At 41.0% G+C, this 19,752-nt stretch overlaps 1 protein-coding gene across 5 annotated transcripts in view; it reads right to left on the bottom strand.

Moving 5' to 3' along the window:
- The window catches only part of ccser2a (coiled-coil serine-rich protein 2a), a 58,534-nt gene that overhangs the window by 37,259 nt on the left and 1,523 nt on the right, over positions 1–19,752 (bottom strand). For 3 of the 5 annotated variants that reach the window (XM_075478621.1, XM_075478616.1, XM_075478601.1), the window contains exons 2-3: positions 2,332–3,813; positions 2,017–2,228 (exon numbers count right to left, since the gene is read on the bottom strand). In XM_075478621.1, the coding sequence (XP_075334736.1) occupies positions 2,017–2,228; positions 2,332–3,772 (1,653 nt within the window). In that variant the 5' untranslated portion in view covers positions 3,773–3,813. Of the gene's footprint in view, positions 1–2,016; positions 2,229–2,331; positions 3,814–18,763; positions 18,870–18,953; positions 18,996–19,752 lie in introns of those variants that run through there. The other 2 variants (XM_075478612.1, XM_075478607.1) reach the window with 2 other exon arrangements.

Genomic DNA, 19,752 nt, shown 5'->3' with positions numbered 1-19,752 from the left:
GGTGCTGAACTTCACGGCACCACCCAGGAGTGTAAATGATGGTTGCCACTGATGCGGGAACAGCCTGCAGTCATACCCACAGGGGGCACTCATTGTCTGGGTAAACAAATTAGCAGCACACTGGCAAATTTTAAGACAGAATATGATATCTAGGTTTTTTTTTTTCTCTGGTCCAGCTTCTAGACCTTTTATCCACTTATTCCAATTACAATTTTACATGATATAAAATAAAATGAAAACATTTGGCTTTGGACTGTAGTCAGTTCTTCTGGATGACACATCAGTATAGTAGAATAAGCTTTTTCTTGGACAAATTAAAACCCTCTAATAAATATGTAATGATGCCTTCCTGATGTACCTAGTGTGCTCCTGTAAATACTTGAGTAGCATTGTTATCTGAATAGTTTAGATTAGTTTAGAAGGACATTAAGATGTCTCTCACCTGTTCAAATGTTAAACTGGTTTCCCACATGATGACAGTTAAATCAACCATACAAATGTGCTCAAGCATACACACTCATTCCCTTAAAATAGAGTGAATTATTCCTAATCAGATATGCATGGCCAAGTGCATGTGCTTCTACTAATCGCAGCACTGAGCAAATACAGGCAACACATGCACATACACACTGTCTGCTAATTGCTTTATAGTTATTACAAGTCCATTGTTGAAAGATAAGCACATCAAACTTTCATTGCCTTAAAGCCTGTGTCAACATCACAGAATGAAATAAATTAACCCACAAAGCTTATTATATAATTTCTAATCCAGCTCATTTTAAAAGGTCTTCGTGCATTCCTGAGATTAAATGCCCTGGTACAGATATACAGAGAAGCAAAGTAAGGCCAGTGATGCTGTTAACACACAGTTGGCAGGTGGGTCAGCATTTCTTTCAGGGGGAGAGAGGACTTGGAATCAAAGCAGTACAAAAAAACACGTGGCTGGAAAATCCTGACAAATTTGCTTTCAACTATAGCCTTCACTCAGCCTTAGGTAATCAATTTTCCATTTCAAGTGACAGACTTGGAATTATTCTTTAAAATGGATTGATAGCCAAAGGTGCAATAAATTACTGAAGATGTAAGCGTTTTTTAAATATGTGCAGAGTAAATATTCAATTACAGAAAGAGTGAAAGTAGGCCGCATAAAAAATGCAAAGTTTTTAACAACTATTACTTGGAACTCCAGACTCCAGACTTTTGTGTAGTATGTACGTAGTATGACAAAGGTCATCTGAGGTTAACATTACTTATACTGCATCTTAATGTAAGCCCAATTCTTTTTGGTAGAGACATTCAGAAGTCTTTTGAGCCAACTATGTTTAATGAGCATCAGATTTAACTAAATATAACATGTACAAACTCATAACATGTAGATTTCATTTAATTTTTCTTTTAAAAATAGTAATATACCTGCAAACAAACTCAATCTTCCTCAATCTCAAGCCATCTCAGAACCAACTTTCCACCAGCTTAGGATGCAACAGTTTTAGGCGTTTCCTAAAGTTTTTTAACCTTACTGCAACAACCACATCATCGCTAAAGGGGTTACGTTGCTCTCCACCCTTTTCATTTAAAAAAAAAAAATGCAAAAGCAAGATGAAAACAGCTCAAGGGCCTTTTGGCAGAGATTACAATCAGGGTGCTCACAGATGTGGCCACTTAAAATTGCCTCTACCAGTCACTGACTTGCCAGCATCTAGCAAAATTCAGCCACAGAGAATTGACATGGTAGTAAGGAAGTAAATGGCCCCTGCACACTTAGAGTAGCCGATCCTTCTAACTAGTTGTAGCTGTACTTTTCCATCAGTTGATAAATTATACTTTGAATTATTAAAAGGTAGAAAGAAAGTGAGTGAGCTTTTACATCACTTTCTTGCCACAAGTGAAATGAAGTTTTCCAGAATGGGAAAAGGTGGACAGATACAACGGTCTTTGCAATGACCAAATTTTAAGACTAAGAAACAAAAAAAATGTGTCTGTACATTTTTTTCCAAACTGGAACATGGGACTCACCATACTGTTGAGTTCTGAGTCATCAAAGCTGTCTAATGGATGAGTTCCACACCCGCCAAGGGGCTCAAGACCCTCTTCGTCCCACATGTAGGTTCCACTAGAGCTGTTGGAGGGTGACATCTCAACAAATGAAGCCTGAGGGGCATCAACCTGCTCTGGGGACAACACCAACGATGCCTGGGAGTCCTGCAGAGGGCTATCTTCTTTATTTTCTGCAGAAGATACACATAACTGTCATATAAATGTAAAAAATTAACACAGTCAAAATTATGAGCAATTAATGTTTATTTATCTATTCATATATTTATTTTTTACCAGTCAGATTCACGGACTCCCAATCCACAGTCTCATTGACAAAGACCTGTAAGGGGCTTTCACAAGAGCTGCTAGATTTCTTGTTATCAGGCACATCCCCATCACTGAAGACATCTCCCACACAGTCAAAGTCATCGAGACACTCTTCACTGGTGTCGCATATGTCTAGCGATGAAGCAGAAGACAAGGACATGTCTTCTAGGGTCTCGCCTGCTGCCTGGCCAGAACTCTGCCTACTCTCACTACTTTCTCCTCCATTGCCAACTCCATTTCCAGAGCTCTCATCACTGTCATGGTGAGTGTCTGCTTTTCCGGCCTCACCGGTTGGCTCAGCGTCTACTGTTGTACCTAACAGCTCTGCCGAAGATCTAATACCCTTCCTGGCCCCATCTGGAAAAAGTGGCTTCTGTCGCTTGGCCTGTCCGGATTGAGCGAGTCTGTAACCAAAAGACCCCCCATTGCTGGCCAATGACTTGGTCAGCACAGAACTGGGAAGAAGAGGCTTCCTCAGAGACCGAGGAGTACCGAGTGATGGTGGGATGGAGGGGTTGGGCAGAGAGGATGCTGCTGGAGGAGTACTGCTGTGCTGAAGTCCCCCTAGTCCTCCACCAAGATGACCAGAACCTCCAAGGCTGCCATTTAGTCCTAAACCAACTCTTCCATTGCTCAGCTGAGGAGGTTTGAGAAAACCACACCTAGGGGGCCGGAGCTGAGTATTGGCCAGAGGCTTAGCTAGCTCCACAGCTCGATTAAAGGAGAAAGATCGTGTCATAGGCTCACTGGTGGGCGAGGGAATCTGTTTGAAGTGAGTGAAGCTGTTCGAACGCACCATGTTGTCCAGGTTCATGATCTTCAGACTCTCATTGGACTGGGACAGGGTGTCTTGAGAGCTGCTTCTGGGAGAGATGGAGCCTAACGTTGATCGCACAAGGCGTGACTCTGACACTGTTCGAGCAGGAATGCTAGAGCCGTTATAGCCCATTTTAGAAATTCCATTCAGCGGGCTTTGGCCTAACTTGGTCCCTACTTTAGGACTCGTCTTTGAGGATTGTTTGGGTATTGCTTTGGGGCTGGAGACAGCCACCATCAAAGAACCTGACCTGCGCATCTTAGGGGTTGCTGGAGAGCTATTCTTTATCTCCCTAACCAATGAGGAAAGCTGTGATTGAGCCTGGTCTTCACTTCCATCCCTGGGAAAGGTGGGGGATGTGGGGCAAGAAGAGTTTATCCCCTCATCTCTCTTCCATTTCAGGGAAAGGGGAGAGGGGCGGATCAAACCATTCGGGCGTGTTCCTGAGGATATGGTCTTGCTATCCTGGATAGGTGTAGTAGGTTGTGTGGAACCATTGGAAAGGACGCTGGTGCCACCAGTCGAGGTGCGTCCACCAAACTTTGGCAACCTGGATACCATGGCAGGCCCAACGGGTGCTTTTTCTTCCATTAGATGCCAACAAAGGCATGGAGGAGTGTAAATATTTACAACTGGGAAGAGAACAGAAAGGACAGAAAAAGAGAAGATTAGTTGTATGTGTGAATGACTGAACTTCAAAAGTTTTTAAATCTTTTAAATGTCTAAAGTAAAGCTCACACATTATGTGTACATTTCTCAGTACTTGATGAAAAACTATATAGTAAAAAACTCGGAATTATTACTTATACGAAGATAGGTTTATCTCGTGTATTTTATCATTAACATCTACCTTGCATCTTTAGTTTTACTAAATACTTGCTGTCCTGCTGTGCTGTGCACTGCCTTAATCCTTTTTCTATATGACCTAATGCCATTATCTCAGTTTGAGCAGCTACTGTAGCATAGTATTTTTTCTCCCCCGCTAATCCAGAAACATTAATAAGAAAAGTCAATTAAAAGGCTGACGGAAAGCATAAAGTCATATATACAATAAAAACATCCTCAACGATGATAATATTATGTACAATCACTGCATGAAAAGAGGGATTTGTGGATGTATGTGGCCCCTTACATGTCCGCATATGTTAAGCCCCTGCATTTGCGGTGGTAAAAGTGAAAACTTGGCCCAAGTTGTCGCAAATTGACCTGGCAACTGCTCCCCCATGCCCCCCTCCCCTCCCCTACTTAGGAGAGCCTTTACTATGTAAATGCCAGTGATCAGGTCAGGAGCTGCCACAGTCATTTTCAAGTGGGGTGGGGTGAGGTGAGGTGGGGGGTGGGCAGGCCTGTTTCTACACGTTCATCACTATCACCTCCAACTCCAGCCAAGCTTGTTGCTGTGTTGTCTTGAAAAAGAAGAGGTGCACGCTGTCTGCTGGTGACAGGTGATGCATATCTGTTTTTTTTCTCCCAAACACCTCTTTTGTAATACCGCTTTTTGTGGGCAAAATTCAAGGATTCAAGGATTCAAAGGTTTATTGTCATATGTGCAGTTAGAAACGTGTTTCCCTGAACAATGAAATTCTTTTCTTTGTTGCCCGCACTGGATGTCCAAATGTATAATAATAAAGATAAGATAAAGATAAAATAAGCATGCAACAGCAATATTCTAAAAGGTTTCTTAAATAAAATAGAAATATAGAAATAAAAATATAGAAATCTGGCCTGTATACATAATGTGCAGTAGTGCGCTCAGTGTTTTATTGTGTATGGCTTAATTCGGTGTCACAATGGTCACAATATCGCCGAGGTCTTTTCTTTGTCCTTGCAGAGTCCATTTTTGTGTCAAAACAGTGCAAATTGCCAGCTGTGGTCAGACAACATTAAATAGCAAAAGGACGGGAGGTTGTCTCGCGAGTATTCCGTGTAATGACGTATACGCATATGATTGGTGGAGCTTAACGGCTCGCATAAGCTCTCGTTCAATCACGTATGAGAAACATTGTGTCGTGCAGTGTAAACAAAAAGTTTAAGGAGCAGATCTGGCGGCAGAAAGGCAGACAGAAACCGCTGAGGTCCCGTGCTGTGAAAACTGCCCTGGTTTGCGGAATACAATGGCTGGAAGACGACTTGCTTTTAACTCCCCAGCAACTCTCTGCGGGTCTACAGGTTTGTGTGTTTTTTTCTACTTGCACATGACCATTTGATTGTTTAATTTTAGTCTTGTTGACACTGTACAGCACTTGGGACAGTTCTCGCTGATTTTAAATGTGCTGTATATTAAACTTACTTACTCACTTGCTTACAGGCAGATAAAATGAAAGTCCTGTTGAATGCTATGACCGGGATGTCTCGTATGGTGGCCAGCACTGTGGATACGGTCGAGAAGAGGGTTCTGGAGGGAATCGACCAGAGATTCGCTAGGTTGGAGGCAAGATGGCCGTCGAGAACGGACTGGAGTTACATTCCAGAGAAGTTGAAGAGCGCAAGAGAAGGCGGATACTGAATCCGAAAATCGCGGTAAGAGTAGGTTATTGACTGTGGCTTTAGGCTAAACTCAACTTAATTGTGTCCATCACGTGAAAACCAGTGTGAGTTGCTTTATTTAAAAAAATGAATTTCGTGTTTTCAATTTATAGGAAGCAGTTTGCCGCCTGCATAACTCACCGTGGCATTATAATCCAGGTCAAGGGTAAGAATAAGTGAATGTTCTCCCAATATCTAGTTGAGTTGGACCCGATGTTACGTTACGTCAATGCAGTTTTTTTTTATTAACCATAGGCCTGTTGTTTTTACAGGCTACTGTCACCTCACAATATGGATGTAACGAGTCGCTTGAAGGAGGCGGTGTCAAACAGTCCGAACTTCAGAGAGGTAGACGGGGACACTATCGAGGGTGAGCGGCGCTGACTTTTACCACGGCTCTGGCACTGACACTTTTAAGCACTGGTCATTTTATTCATTCCTCTTGTTTGTTTTTTTTAGCTGCGTGACGGACCTGTGTGCTGTGCTACAGGTGCGTCTTGAAGCCAACCCGAAATACTCTGTCTCACCACAGAAGAGTGAAAGAGAGTAAGAACATATACGCTGTCAATATGCTGTGCATGGATAGACTATGTTTTGGTTATTTATTGGTTATTCCAACAGCTCCCAGAAGCCAGCTTCTGATCCAGGATGAGGACGTCTGACAACTCCCGCAGACCCTGCAGGGACCGGAGTAATGCGAAGAATGCGGATTCCAAACGGCGGCGTTTAGGCTTATTTTGTATATTGTAGGCTACAGCAGTGTGTGTGTATATAGTTTTCAATTCTTTATTATCAATATGGTTCTTATTACAATGTAAGCTATGTACATTGTGTGGTGTGGCAATAAAAGCGCTTTAAAAAAAAAAAGTTTCCTTTTTCATTTCCTCAATAGATTCACGTCATTCATGCCTGCATTCATAGCCTAGTCATAGTGCAGCTTATAAGAATGACGTGAATATATGAAGTACACAAACATCCCAGGAATATTAGTAATCATAATCACAATTATTAATCATAATTGCTGAGTGATATGCCCATATAAAGTATGCATATATTAACCTTATTGGCCAATGGGCGGTCAGCTTTACAGGAGCTTTTTTATGTAATCACGTGCCTTTTTCGTCCAATACCAGCGAGGCCAGTGAGAGGTCCAGGCACTCTCACAGCGGGGTGCTAATCGCTGGGCCATTAGCACCCCGCTGTGAGAGCCCGCCGCGAGTCGGGTTCGTTTCCGACGATTTTCTCGCTCAACAAACTTAAAGTTTGTCTGCCTGCAAGCGCCCAGGTGCGTCCGAAAATTAGGCAAATTCGCGGATGTTCACTGCCGTCCACAGTGACACAAATCCCTCTTTTCGTGCAGTGAATGGTAACCAATAATAATACTGAAGGTAGATCTGTCTTCTTCATACACGGTCTGTCTCCTTTTGAAAGACTTGACTGCGAGTAGCATTTAGGATTAAGCTGGCAGGCTTTCAGCATGACTTTGTCACTGTAAGTTCACGTTGTGGCTCTCATGTGGTCACATGACAGCCACGAAGACTGACTTTGTCAATTCAGCTGTCTTAAATCTGTACTTGTGACACTAAATGAAAAGAGAAAACAGGACAATAACTAAGAGAAAGAAGTTAAAAGAACATTTTTAACTCAAACACCTTAATTTTTGAGGTGCTTCCCACATGACACGACTGAGAGACGATGGGAAAGCAGTGCTGGAAAAGTGGTCAGCATGCAGAGAATTGTGAAAGGGGGATGTACATTATTAAAAGCAAATGGAGGGAAAACACAAGCCTAATTTTTTTCGCTTGATAGATTCATTCAGTTTCAACCAGCCATGTGACAAGTGTACATTTGTATGTTGTACACCTTCATGTTCCATCCATCTGGCAAGAGCTGAAATATCATGAACTCAAAGTTGGTAATATCCAGATGGCTTTTGTGGTTAACAGAAAGTAAACTATCTGCATTAGGATGCAACCTGGAAAACTCTGCATTTCGAGCTGTCTGTAGACACAAACGGAAAATAACCTTCTCTTCCATGTCCACAGTATTAGCAAGCAGTTAAACTAATAAAGGCTGACCTCTTGACAAACTGTCACAAGAACACAAACGCAAACACTGCAGCAATAAGTCAATCAGCTTTTAAAGAGAAGGAGGATGGGTATTGTGTCGCAATGTGGGTCTCTTATTCTGGAAAAACACCTCCCACTGGCCTACTTTCCCACGCAGGGACACACGTACCTACAATCAAAATACACCCACTCACCACTGCCACACAAGTGTCTGGCTATGTCACCACTTAATCTGTTTCATACACACACAAACGGGTATAAGCACAAAAAAGACACAGCTACACAAACAAAATCAGGTCAACATGTGCAAGCAGGGCAGCCAAAGCCTCTTTGCCCTGGGGAAGGGGTAGTGACTGTATGTCTACATCTTTAACAGGAAGATTGGTAGGGTGGGGTGATGGGGCGTTTCCACGGTCAGTGTCCCCATAACTTTTCAAGTTTCATTCATATCCAAAGTGGCAGATCACTTTTACATAGCGGCACACAATGTCAAAAGCTCTTTCACTTGGGGTAACGTCTCTCATTACGAGCCACTGAAAGATTTCCGTCCATACCACTTTGATCATTTATCTTTCTTCCACTTAAGCCTTCTTTGAGAAGTCACATTACACAACTCCTATTTGTGTCATATTATAGCGATAGTCATACTGGAGTGAAATACAAAACTGACGTATTAACTTCATGTAAATATTAGATAAGGCACACTAAATCAGCAGATGTAAAAGAACTTAAAAAAAACAACTCCAAACTGATTAGTAGACAAGATATTCGCTTTTAAACATTTCTTTAACATTTATAATGAAAAGCCTTTATGTGCACTTAAGCAAACTGAAGCGTTGCTTTGGTGAGGTAGAAAGAGCCATAGGATTCATTCATAGCATACCGTATTTTTCTGTAGTCTTGGCCTGCATGAAAGGACTGCTGCTTAAATGACCTGATACTGTCTGAGTTTAAACAAATCTGTGTATAAATCTGTATAACTCATCAATTGTTTTTAATTTATATCTGTGTTACAGAAAGAGCATTTTAGACTGCCAAGCCTTATTTCTAAAACTAGTACAAAGACCAAGGTCAGCGTCAAAAGTACCACAAAATAAACAGAACGATCCTGACTGAGTGGAATATATTCAGAGTTACAGAAGTAAACAGTGCAGGCCATCTGTCAGACTCTCATATCTGTGGGTCTGCCCCTCCCCCAAAGGAAGGCACTGTAAATGGATATCCAAGAGCTTCAATAATATCAAGTACGAAGCCTGGATAAAATCCCATGTTTGTCACATGACGTGATAAAATGTAAGGAAAACAGTCGAACCAAAGTCAGGATTATATGTATACTGTAAAGATTATGTTTTTTAAAAACAACAATATGCACAATATTGTAACACTGGGATGACAGGAAGCAAAACCTTCAACCTGATACATAGTGAAGTCTAAGGAGATCTGACAATGTTACAGATTTTCTCAGTGATACAGATCTTAATTTGTTTCATTATCACTAAGAAATCCCACAAAAAGTCAGCAATACGGGAAAGATGGGCTGAAAAGAGAGGAGAAAAGAAATGAGGGGATACACGGACATAGACAGACCGATTCTGTTAAACGGAGTGCTTTTGAGAGGCAGAAAGACTTCCCTTTGAAATATCTTCTGCCAGACCTGCAGCTTAGCAGCTATCACTGTGTGTGAAATGAACAGTAAAGAGAAATGACATCTTCTTCTTACTGTCTGAGTTTTATTTCTTCCTGACAGTGCGGCTACGAGGATTTCCTTCATTTCAGACTCAGAGGACAGCATGTGGAGAGTAACTGGGAAAGGAAAGCTGAAAACTCAAATCTGCAGTAAAATGAGGGCTCATTTCTGCAAGAGCTTTCATTGTTGTACCGCACATGAACACAAACTACAGAGATCTATTCTTTAGGAGTAACAGGATGGTGCAGATGAGATGAGACAGCCTGAGGGCTGTGATCTATTGGGTCATTGAAGCTACGCTTGAATGGAGGTGCTTTACTACACACAGTAAATCCCCTGTCCTGCTGTTTAGCCGGTCTATATCCATCTTACAGTGCTCATGGTTCCCTATCATTACAAAGCTTTGGTACTGTCTTTCTGCTGGGTGGTATATCAAACTAAATTAACTTTTCATTTAACTTCTAAACCAAGCACAATGACAGCAGATGTAGGAACAGTTTCTTGTTTCTGTGGGAAATCACAACACGGGACCATTTATTCCCTTTTTTATGAGGAAATTATGAGTGGCTACAACTCAAGCTGAATTATACAAGTATCATCTGCATAATGGTAACTGAAAGCAGATTCAAACATATACTAGAAGAATACAGAACACTAAAGACTACAGTAACTAAAGATATTCAGAAAATAGTAAAAACAAAGGCAAATATTTTCTATTGTCAGTAAAAAAATAAAAAACTCAACACACTTTTATGAAACAAACATTATTCATCAAAAAAAAGACACCCTGTTAAAAAAAAAGTCTAAACTGATTGTGAAACTAAATGTATAAGTAACTTTGTGGGTTTCCAGCTTCAAATAATGACCTAAGGGGTGTTATCTTTTAAGATACAGCTGTAACCAATTTAGATTCAGACACTTTGTCTGCCACTTTGTCGGTTTTATCATCTTTATTTTTCTGAGACAGAATCAGCATTGCATCATTCCACACTTAATAAAGAGGTTTAATTTGAAGCCACTATAAAAAGAGCAAATAGGACTGAATAAAACCATCCTAATGTATTTGAAGGATTAGAAAAATTTAGTAATCACTCAGAAAACCTGCACAGAGGGACTTTTTCTTATCTCTGCGGTAAATCTGCACAGGAGATTTCTTATGAAGAGCAATTTGTAGCCGACAGTTACATTATAAAATAGCTTTCTAAACATAATCGCAGTGTTAATAATTGAATAGATTAAGTATGCAAATAAATCTGGGTAATTTAAGTGCACCTGGACTGTAAGATAATAATAAAAAAAAAACTGAAGGAGGAAACTTGGAAACTTCAGCTTACAGCTGAATTTTTTTTCTCCATTTATTTATTTATATATTTGTTTGGGTTTAGTTTACTTTTATCTATTCATCCCTAATTTTTAATATTTATTTTTTAATTATTTTATTATATACTTATCATATACTTATTTATCCAGTGTTTTTCCTCATGGGGATCTTCCACACCGGGTACTATGCCCACTCGGTCTGTGGGGTCATTGCCGTGGGGATCGCCCTGGTTCGGGGTGGCTGGGGGATCCTGCACTGCAGCCCTGGCTGTGGTGTGGATGCCGGCCTGCCCTGATCTGGGCGGTTCCCCGTGGTGGCCGGCCTCTGTGGTCATTGGTGGGCTGGCTCCCGGTGTGGACAGATCCCCAAGATGTCATTTCCTCACTTCAGCGTCAAGCCAGATTTTAATGTTGATTGTTGTTGATATTGATGTTGCTCATGTTGGGGGGGTTCTGTGTGCGAGTTAATGCATGAATTGATTTGATTATGTAAAGCACTTTTGTTGTGCTGCTTTTTAGTATGAAAAGTGCTATATAAATAAAGTTTGATTTGAGTTTGATTTGATCTCCTCTTTACATCGTTTAATTCTTTCTTTCTATATTATCTTCCGTCTTTCATGGTGCAGGACCAGGTTTAGCATGTCATGTAGGTGGCTCAACGTTAAGGAAATAGATTTGTTTCATAGGTTTATTGACCATCCAAGAAACAGTCACTTTGTTGACCAGTCTTAAAGGGATAGTTCGCCTCTTTTGACATGAAGCTGTATGACATCCCATATTAGCAATATCATTTATGAACATTGACTTACCCCCCGCTGCGTCCTGTGAGCCGAGTTCCAGCTGAGTATTGGCGTCCACGATGGTAGTCCGGCTAGTTGGCTGGGGCTAGAAAAATAAAGCGTCTTGCTTCTCAAAACAATATGCGTTCAAAAGAGTAATACATTTGCATCACAAAATCGTCGATCTAGAAAAAGTCAGACCTCACATCGCTTGCAGCTATTTTTGCCTCCCTTGATATCAATGCGTCAAGCCACCTAGCGATAGCTGCACCTGTTACGGTGTTTGCTGCTCAGAAACAGGGGACTGCTCGGTCTGCTCTTCGGTCTGCACGGTTTTACATTGGACGCATTGATATCAAATGACGCAAAAATATCGCCAAGCAAAGTGAGGTCTGACTTTTTCATGCAAAACGATTTTGTGATGCAAATGTATTACTCTTTTGAACGCATATTGTTTTGAGAAGCAAGACGCTTTATTTTAGCCCCAGCCAACTAGCCGGACTAGCTTCGTCAACGCCAAAACTCGCCTGGAACTCAGGAGGACGCAGCAGGGGGTAAGTCAATGTTCATAAATGATATTGCTAATATGGGATGTCATACAGCTTCATGTCAAAAGAGGCGAACTATCCCTTTAAGAAAAAAATATAGAGACCAGGTGCTTTTTAATCCAAAGAGTGTGGTGGATAGAGGGATAATATATACATGCAAAAAAAATCAAATACAACCCGAGTGACTTTAAAACATAGTGAATCCAAACCAAAGTGTAACCTCATTTATAGACACAGTCGAGTGACTCAGTAGAGTAATAACTAGGCCAGTCATCTGGACGGGGCAGTTGTGGGACAAAGCTCTCTCCCTGAAGAGATTAGCAGAGTGCTATTATAGCAGGCTAATAGAATGAGACAGGGATGAAAGGCAGCACTGATGCTAGACAAATGTGTATTGAGTGAAAGCAATGCTGGGCATAGCTGCACTGATGCTAAAATATGCTTATCCAATGAGGCAGCATAAAGGGCTCTGTAATTTTTTATACCAGCTGAGGTGGATCAAATGACAGAGCCACAATGGAAAACAATGAGTAGACAGAAGTGGAGAAAGTTAAGGTGTGGCAACCTGCTCTGTAAGTATACACTGCATGTTTTATACACAATCACAAAAGAGATCAAATCACAGGATTGCGTCTTTCAGAGTTATTTACATTCTTTACTAACTTACAAAAAAATGTGTAGGAAAATATTACCTTAGCTGTGTGAACTTCTGCTGATATGCCAATCACTTTCATGTCAAAATCATTCATAAGGATGAGAGCTAAACCCAGCCACTGCACTTTGTTTCCTCCATCATCTAAACTCGAAATGCTGCACCCACAAAGAGAGCAGAGCACAGGAAAAGGAAGACACTTCAGAGGTTGTGCTATCTGCTGCTTGGCTTTATCTTGCCAAGTGTGTTTGTTGTGTGCGTGTAATGCAAGTTGTATGGCGTATGAAGATGGATGTGTGGGTGGAGAGAACACAGCTTTCAAGAGTGCATTAATATTTGAAAGGGCGTCTTTCAGGAACCCCACCCAGCATGCAGCAAGAGGGAAAGATCATTGAAAACAATGCTCCAGAAAAATAATTCATAATTATTAACTTTTTAACTGTAGAAGTCAAATGTTCTTGTTTTTTTTTCACAATATTGTACACCATCTAAATACAAACGCCACATGTAATCCTCCCAACACCGGCAACTTTACAAGCTGAGGTGGCAAAGTGCAGCTCTGGGATATCATGAGACCACCAGAGGGGATATCCCTTTGTAGCATTCAGCTGCAAGTAAAAATACACTAATTGTTGTGTGTCTCATAAAGATTTAGAGAGAATTTAATTTTCCCCTCATTATATGGTTGACAGGATACTGGTTCCAATCAGTCAACCAATTTTGTATAAATGCAGGCAGTAAAACCATGTAAGCATTCCCAGCTCCTCAAAGTCTCATGTTGTGTCTGTGATGCCACTTTCCCTTATAATCCCAACATTTAGACCGAAGCAGCACTCGTTGTATTAGCAGCAGGAATAAAGGCTAAACACAGAATTTCTAAGGGCTAATTTGGATTTATATTGTTTTATGTAATGCTTCAATTACATGCCTCAGTCAAAATCAGCTGTTCTACATTTACATAATTACAATGGTTCTGCCATTAGAGGAGTAGAGGATTTTGAGGGCTTACTATAACAAGGAATAGTTTCGACAATATGACTCTGAATGGTGGAAAGAAATACATTTTTGTGGCACTTGGAATATACCCTCAGAGTAAACTCAAGCAACACACTGTCGAACAAAGTCTGGACCACTATGAGTCATACTACTGAGCAGTCACGACACAGGAGCTCAGAGGTGAGAAAGTTTAAAAAGTTTGCATAATCTGCCCTGACTCATCTCTTCTAAGGTGTGACGATGAGAGGTGAAAATCTTGGCAGCCCTTAAATAAATCTAATTAGCAGCCCAGAGTCCAGCCTCACCACCATCATCATGATACACCAACACCACACTGTTTGTTCGGTTTTTAGTGTTTAAGTGTGACACACAGGGACAGGCATGTCACCATATGTTCCCTGCCCCATACATGACCTACACTTGAACCTTACTATGAGCATCTGACATCCCCATTTGACTCTCATCGTCTGATCAGCCACAAGGGAAATAGTGGCTGATAAGTGTCACGAAGCGACAGATCAGGTGTTAATCAAGGTCATTAGAGCCGTTTATGTTGATGGGGGCCAAAGGCTGTGTGATAACAGACTGTTGACAAGTATGCACAAAGGCAAGCTCCCAGTTTTTTGTTTTCTTCATGTTGGACAGTAAAGAAAAACAAAAAAGTTTAAAGTTTATTAATATATTGTACTTAAGGTGATAAACAAAATAGCTCCATGAATATTAATTACCTGCAATATGCCCAACAATGCCCCTCTCCCCTTTAGCCCTGGTGAGGTATGACCTGCCCAAACTGTCCACGCTGACTGGATGAAGCACATGTCTATAACTATATATGACGAGTGAACTTTTTCAATTAAAATCTGCAAAGCATAATCAGTGGACCCCGTCTGTGAATAGGAGCTTCCATAGTCAACTGATGATAAACAGTGTTATAATTGGCTTTGTTTTAGATATTATGTATTCATATTCTGTATTTTTATAATAAGCCTATGTTCCTATTTTGTACCCGTCCACACTGAATACTACACAATGTATGTCCCTGAATGGTCCAAGACTTTAAGATAGCATAACTGGTAAGAACTGGACTGAATAACAGGGACAGATGAAGCTTCTCTATCTTGTCAGATAGGTCTGTTACATTAGATACATGCCAAAAAACAACACACACACACACGTTGTTTATCACGTCCCAAGAACATGACGTGGACAGTGGTTGGCCTGTTCATGCAGTAACTGGCCAATTATACTCGGTCGCGTCCAACCTCTTTAAGATAAATGCGGAGAAGATAAATATGACCTATTTCCAGAGATCATGGCTCGTTCTGATGGAGATCCTGCGAGAGTCCAGCACTGCCATACTTTACCTGTGACCCAAATAAATACTTTGTCTGTGAACTGAAGATTTCTCCAGTTTGTTCTTGGGCTTCCAATGAAAGAATTGGGCTAACAACAAATTAACTACAGCTGCCAGTAGACTAATCCGTGGCGGTGCGCCACAGATTAAACACCGGCCGCCACATATTGCGTTTCGTTATTATTATTTTTTTTAACGCTATTTAAAAAATACTCGTATTCGTTAAGCTGCATTTCCTTTCCCTGCTCTCCCTCCGTCTCTCTGTCAGTCACACGTCTCTCTCACATAGCCTACTCACACACACACACACACACACACACACACACACACACACACACACACACACACACACACACACACACACACAGCCCCTCCCCTCCGTGCACACCGCGTGTGTCTCCATCAGCGAGATCGTCCCTGGAAGCGTGGAAGCTTGCTAGCTTCAGCGTCGCGTTAGATTAGCTCAACCGAAAGAAGACGGTTGGTGAAATTCACAAAAGGTTGGTATCACGTGCAACTTTATAAAATCACACATTAAAAAGTCCTATAAAAATATTTTATATTTTTAATACAATGTTGTCCCGACACGACCCATAGCAAACAAGCGATTACGCCTTCTTTATAAAGTTAACTAGTCGCAAGTTTGCCGTAAAAAAAAAAAATTTGTTTGGTTGTCGAGGTCTAAACACTAGCAGCTGTGAATCAAATAAAGTCGGTTTTTTAAACTCTTACACTGAATGTTTGCTGCTTCAATCCAGATGAGTATCGAAAAATATTTTCCGCGATTAAAAAAAAGAGACGTGCGTGTTGAGGATGAGGACCAGCCTGAACCGGAGGTATCAGTCTGAAACAGAGCTGCCGACCAATGTAATTAGCGATGTTATTAATTTGTTTACAATGAAGATGTGAATATTAATACAATACAGTTATGTGTGACCAATTATTAAGGAAGGAATTATTTTGAAGAATTTTTATTTTTTACTAAAAAAAAAAGCTGTAATGTGGTAAATATTTTAAACAATTAAATCACAGGCTGAATATCCACCACTAATGAAAATTACAGCCTTATGTTAGCCTGTTGCTGAATATGGCCTCAAAGTTTTAGCTCGGAATATCACACAGAATTCATGCACATGTAGATGTAACATTGACCACGAAGACACTCCACCCTGTCAGTGGAGACAAGGACTGGGGAGATCAGTCAACAAATGTTTGTCTCCATCACTGTTTTCACAGAATAACACCAGATAATCGCCAAAACAATAACCTAAATTGAAACGGCAGCACACAGGAAGCAATTCTTGTTGTTGCAAAAGTCTCCGAGATATCCATCATATCAGATTAGAACACAAGTAACTTTTCATAAACAAACACAGAGCCTAGAAGCATGCTATAAAGCATAATGTTGCATTCAAATGAATTTCCACTTGGGTAATCACAAAAAGGTACAGCCACGTCATTATGCACTGAAAGATTAAGCTTTTATTACAGTTGTCACGTGACTCATGAAACGAAAACAAGCCCATTTAAACACAACTCTCGACTCTAGGTCACATGCAGGGTCCGTGACCATTTCAGCAACCTCCTGGCTTTACCCAGCCAGTCTTTGATAACAGAACAATGACCTCACTCTCTGCTGTATCAACAACTTTTCATGATGACATGTGAGTTTGTTTAGAATATCTCTAGCTCCAATACTGTGCTGCTTATTGGGTATTTGGTTTGATGAAACAAATGCAAACTCTAATCTGACTTTTTCCTTCCAGCCACACTGGACAGCACACATTCCTTACAGCATACACACACACAAACACACACACTGGGTAAGGGCAGTAAAAATGAAACTTACTGTAAGTCTGGCTTGTAACTTTTTAATAGATCATGTTCCTTGTGGATTTATCTCATGTGAATGGACAATACTCTACTATAATTAGGTCAACTTCCTCCTTGTCCCACTTCCCTCTTTCCTGTGCCTCATTCTTTTCCAGTGATCTTTCTAAACAAAAACTTCTCCATGTCACGGCAATATTTGTAAGGCAGATCATTTCAGAGGCCAGAAGAGAACAGGGCATCTTTACATTAAATCAGGCCAGGCTTGGTGGGTAATAGCCATCAAATGCTGGGCCTTTGTGTCAAACTATTAGGTCACCTGATGAAACTAGAATGGAACACGTCCAAAAGAGTGCCTCCGGTGAAAAACTAACATTTTCATTCACCTCAGGATCCCACTGGGCTGAACTGATGAGAGACTAGTGTGCCTGACTGTGTCCCTGTTGCGTAAACTGATCTGAACACAATGAAATCCATTACGAGCCAAAGTTAGATGACGCTGCAGTTCAGTCTGACATGCAAACACGGCATTTGAATATCACATTCATGCGTGTGCAGGTTTGGGACAGCATTTGTTTTTCTGTTGAACAAGACACAAGTAATGAGCCAAATGTTACTGCACCTAGCAGTCTCAAAAGACTTCAACCATCGTCTGCAGAGCTAAGGCCTCACATGTTTGTCCAAAGAATTACTGTCTGTAAAGCAATACCATGCAGGAAGGACATTTTATTCCCCTGAGTAAAATCCAAATATAGGAGTCATATCACAGGGCAGCACTCAATGACCAAGAAAAAATAGAAATAATACCAAATGAAATGGACGCAGAAACATGAGTCATTGGCACTTTATGACACGCAGGTCATAGCACCTCTTTTGAACAAAAGATTGCACATAACAGCATGTCCCATATGGTGACTGAGAATGACTCTGCAGTGTTTAGTCGAGCGACTGAAAGCAAACATCCAGCCTTATCACAGAGCACACAGTCTTCAGCACCTGTTCGGTATCTCATCCGACGGACAGAAAGGTTTTATCGTATGACTTTTATGGATTATTCAATGAGACTTAAAGGTTTTAAGACGAGTGACCCTGCGACCTATCGCAGTGAAAGTTTAATACCGATTACATTACCTGATGCTGACACATACAGTATAAGCCTAGAAAATCAACTCCTCTCATCTTTTCCACTTGAGGTCTTCAGTGAAACATACCCTATGGATGTATGAAGGAGCTTTATGCAGATTATGACTGTCAAACATCCAAGATTAGGAGTGAAATAACATGTTTTCCTTCCTGAACACTTCCTGTCAATCAACCCAACGTGCATGATTTTTTTGCTACTGTGGGATGAAGCCAGAGTACATGAAGAGAACCCACATATGCACAGGGAGAATATGCAAAGTCCACACAAAAAGGCCCAAGCTAAGATTCAAAGTGAGGACCTTCTTGTTGTGGGGCAACAGTGCTAACCACCATACCACCGTGTAGCCCTTCACTGAAAATATGCGCCGCGTAGTGCGATCATGCTGGCAACGCAATATCTTATCAATAAATCGTCAAGAAAACAAACCTTTTGCCACCAGTCTGCCTTGTGTTCATAATAAACCCTGTGCAATTACATGATTCAGACAAAGCAGACAGGCTCCTACACTCACAAAAAGCTAAGAGAAATTCAATCGATTCCATATTACTTCTTTATAATAGAGTACAGAAAGGAAAATATCATTAAACTTTCACATAACACTTTCTACAAGTCAGGGTGTGGTTTGCCACAGAAAGTCAATTTACAGTATTTGTGTAATGTCTGTCTTACTTCCTCACTTTATTGTTAGTTGTTTACGTATCCCATCGATCTCGCATTGATCAAATGTACTCAGACGTAGCTCAAATGCACCAAAAGCCGTCTTGTCAGGTGAAAAAGTTCCAGCTGAAAAAAACAAATTTAACCAAGATAAACATGAAAAGTAACCACACAGTGCGACCTGAATGCGATAACATGCAAAGATTTTACCTATCTTTTTTATTCCAACATCATTTCCTGATCTCTGAAGAACACTTAAGCTCCACGTGCCTGTCAGTTTCTGACCCTGTGTCCGTTTATCTGAGATCTTGTGTCTCCATTCTGGGTACTGAGCTATTCCAAGACTTTAAACATCTGCGGTCTTACCGACGGGACTGACAGTGCTGATAAGCATGGCTAAGTATAGCTCTAATGATGGGCCACATGCAGAGACAGAAGAGGGCAAAGAGGATAAAAGAAAAGTCAAGTCACTCTGCCATGAGCACAACATCACAACACACACATGAAGGCAGAACCATAACCACAATGACACTGACGGACATCATCTCTGGACATCTTAAGTACTCAGCTATCAAATTCTTCACTATAGTTAAAATAATTATGCATCAATAAAGTGCCTCAATAACAGAAGTCAGAAAAAGGAAGAAAGTCCGATTGTATACAGTTCATTTCCGATAGTCTGGGGAGCTGTTCAACACTCACTCTGCTGACTCTTTCAGCCAGTGAATTCTGGCGCTGCCAAACAAACATCTCAACTTGTCTTTATGCAGTAAAAAGCCCCATAAAGCGGGATGAAAGCACATTTTAATCTCTTATCTGCCTCAAGGGTACCCTTGATGGGCACCACGCTGTCTTGGAATGACGACGACGCACAGCGTTTTCACACATGGCCACATTACATAGACGCAGAATGTCAGGGCACACATGAGGAAAAGCAGACAACGTGAGACTTGCAGCCGGGAAAAACCCCTCTTTTATTGTACTGCTTTTTGGGTGGTCTTTAGCAGGC

This window comes from Odontesthes bonariensis, chromosome 2, assembly GCF_027942865.1.
Source record: "Odontesthes bonariensis isolate fOdoBon6 chromosome 2, fOdoBon6.hap1, whole genome shotgun sequence".
Classification (NCBI taxonomy): Eukaryota; Metazoa; Chordata; class Actinopteri; order Atheriniformes; family Atherinopsidae; genus Odontesthes; species Odontesthes bonariensis.
Note: the sequence above shows the minus strand (reverse complement) of the source record. Positions and strands in the feature narration are given on the sequence as shown.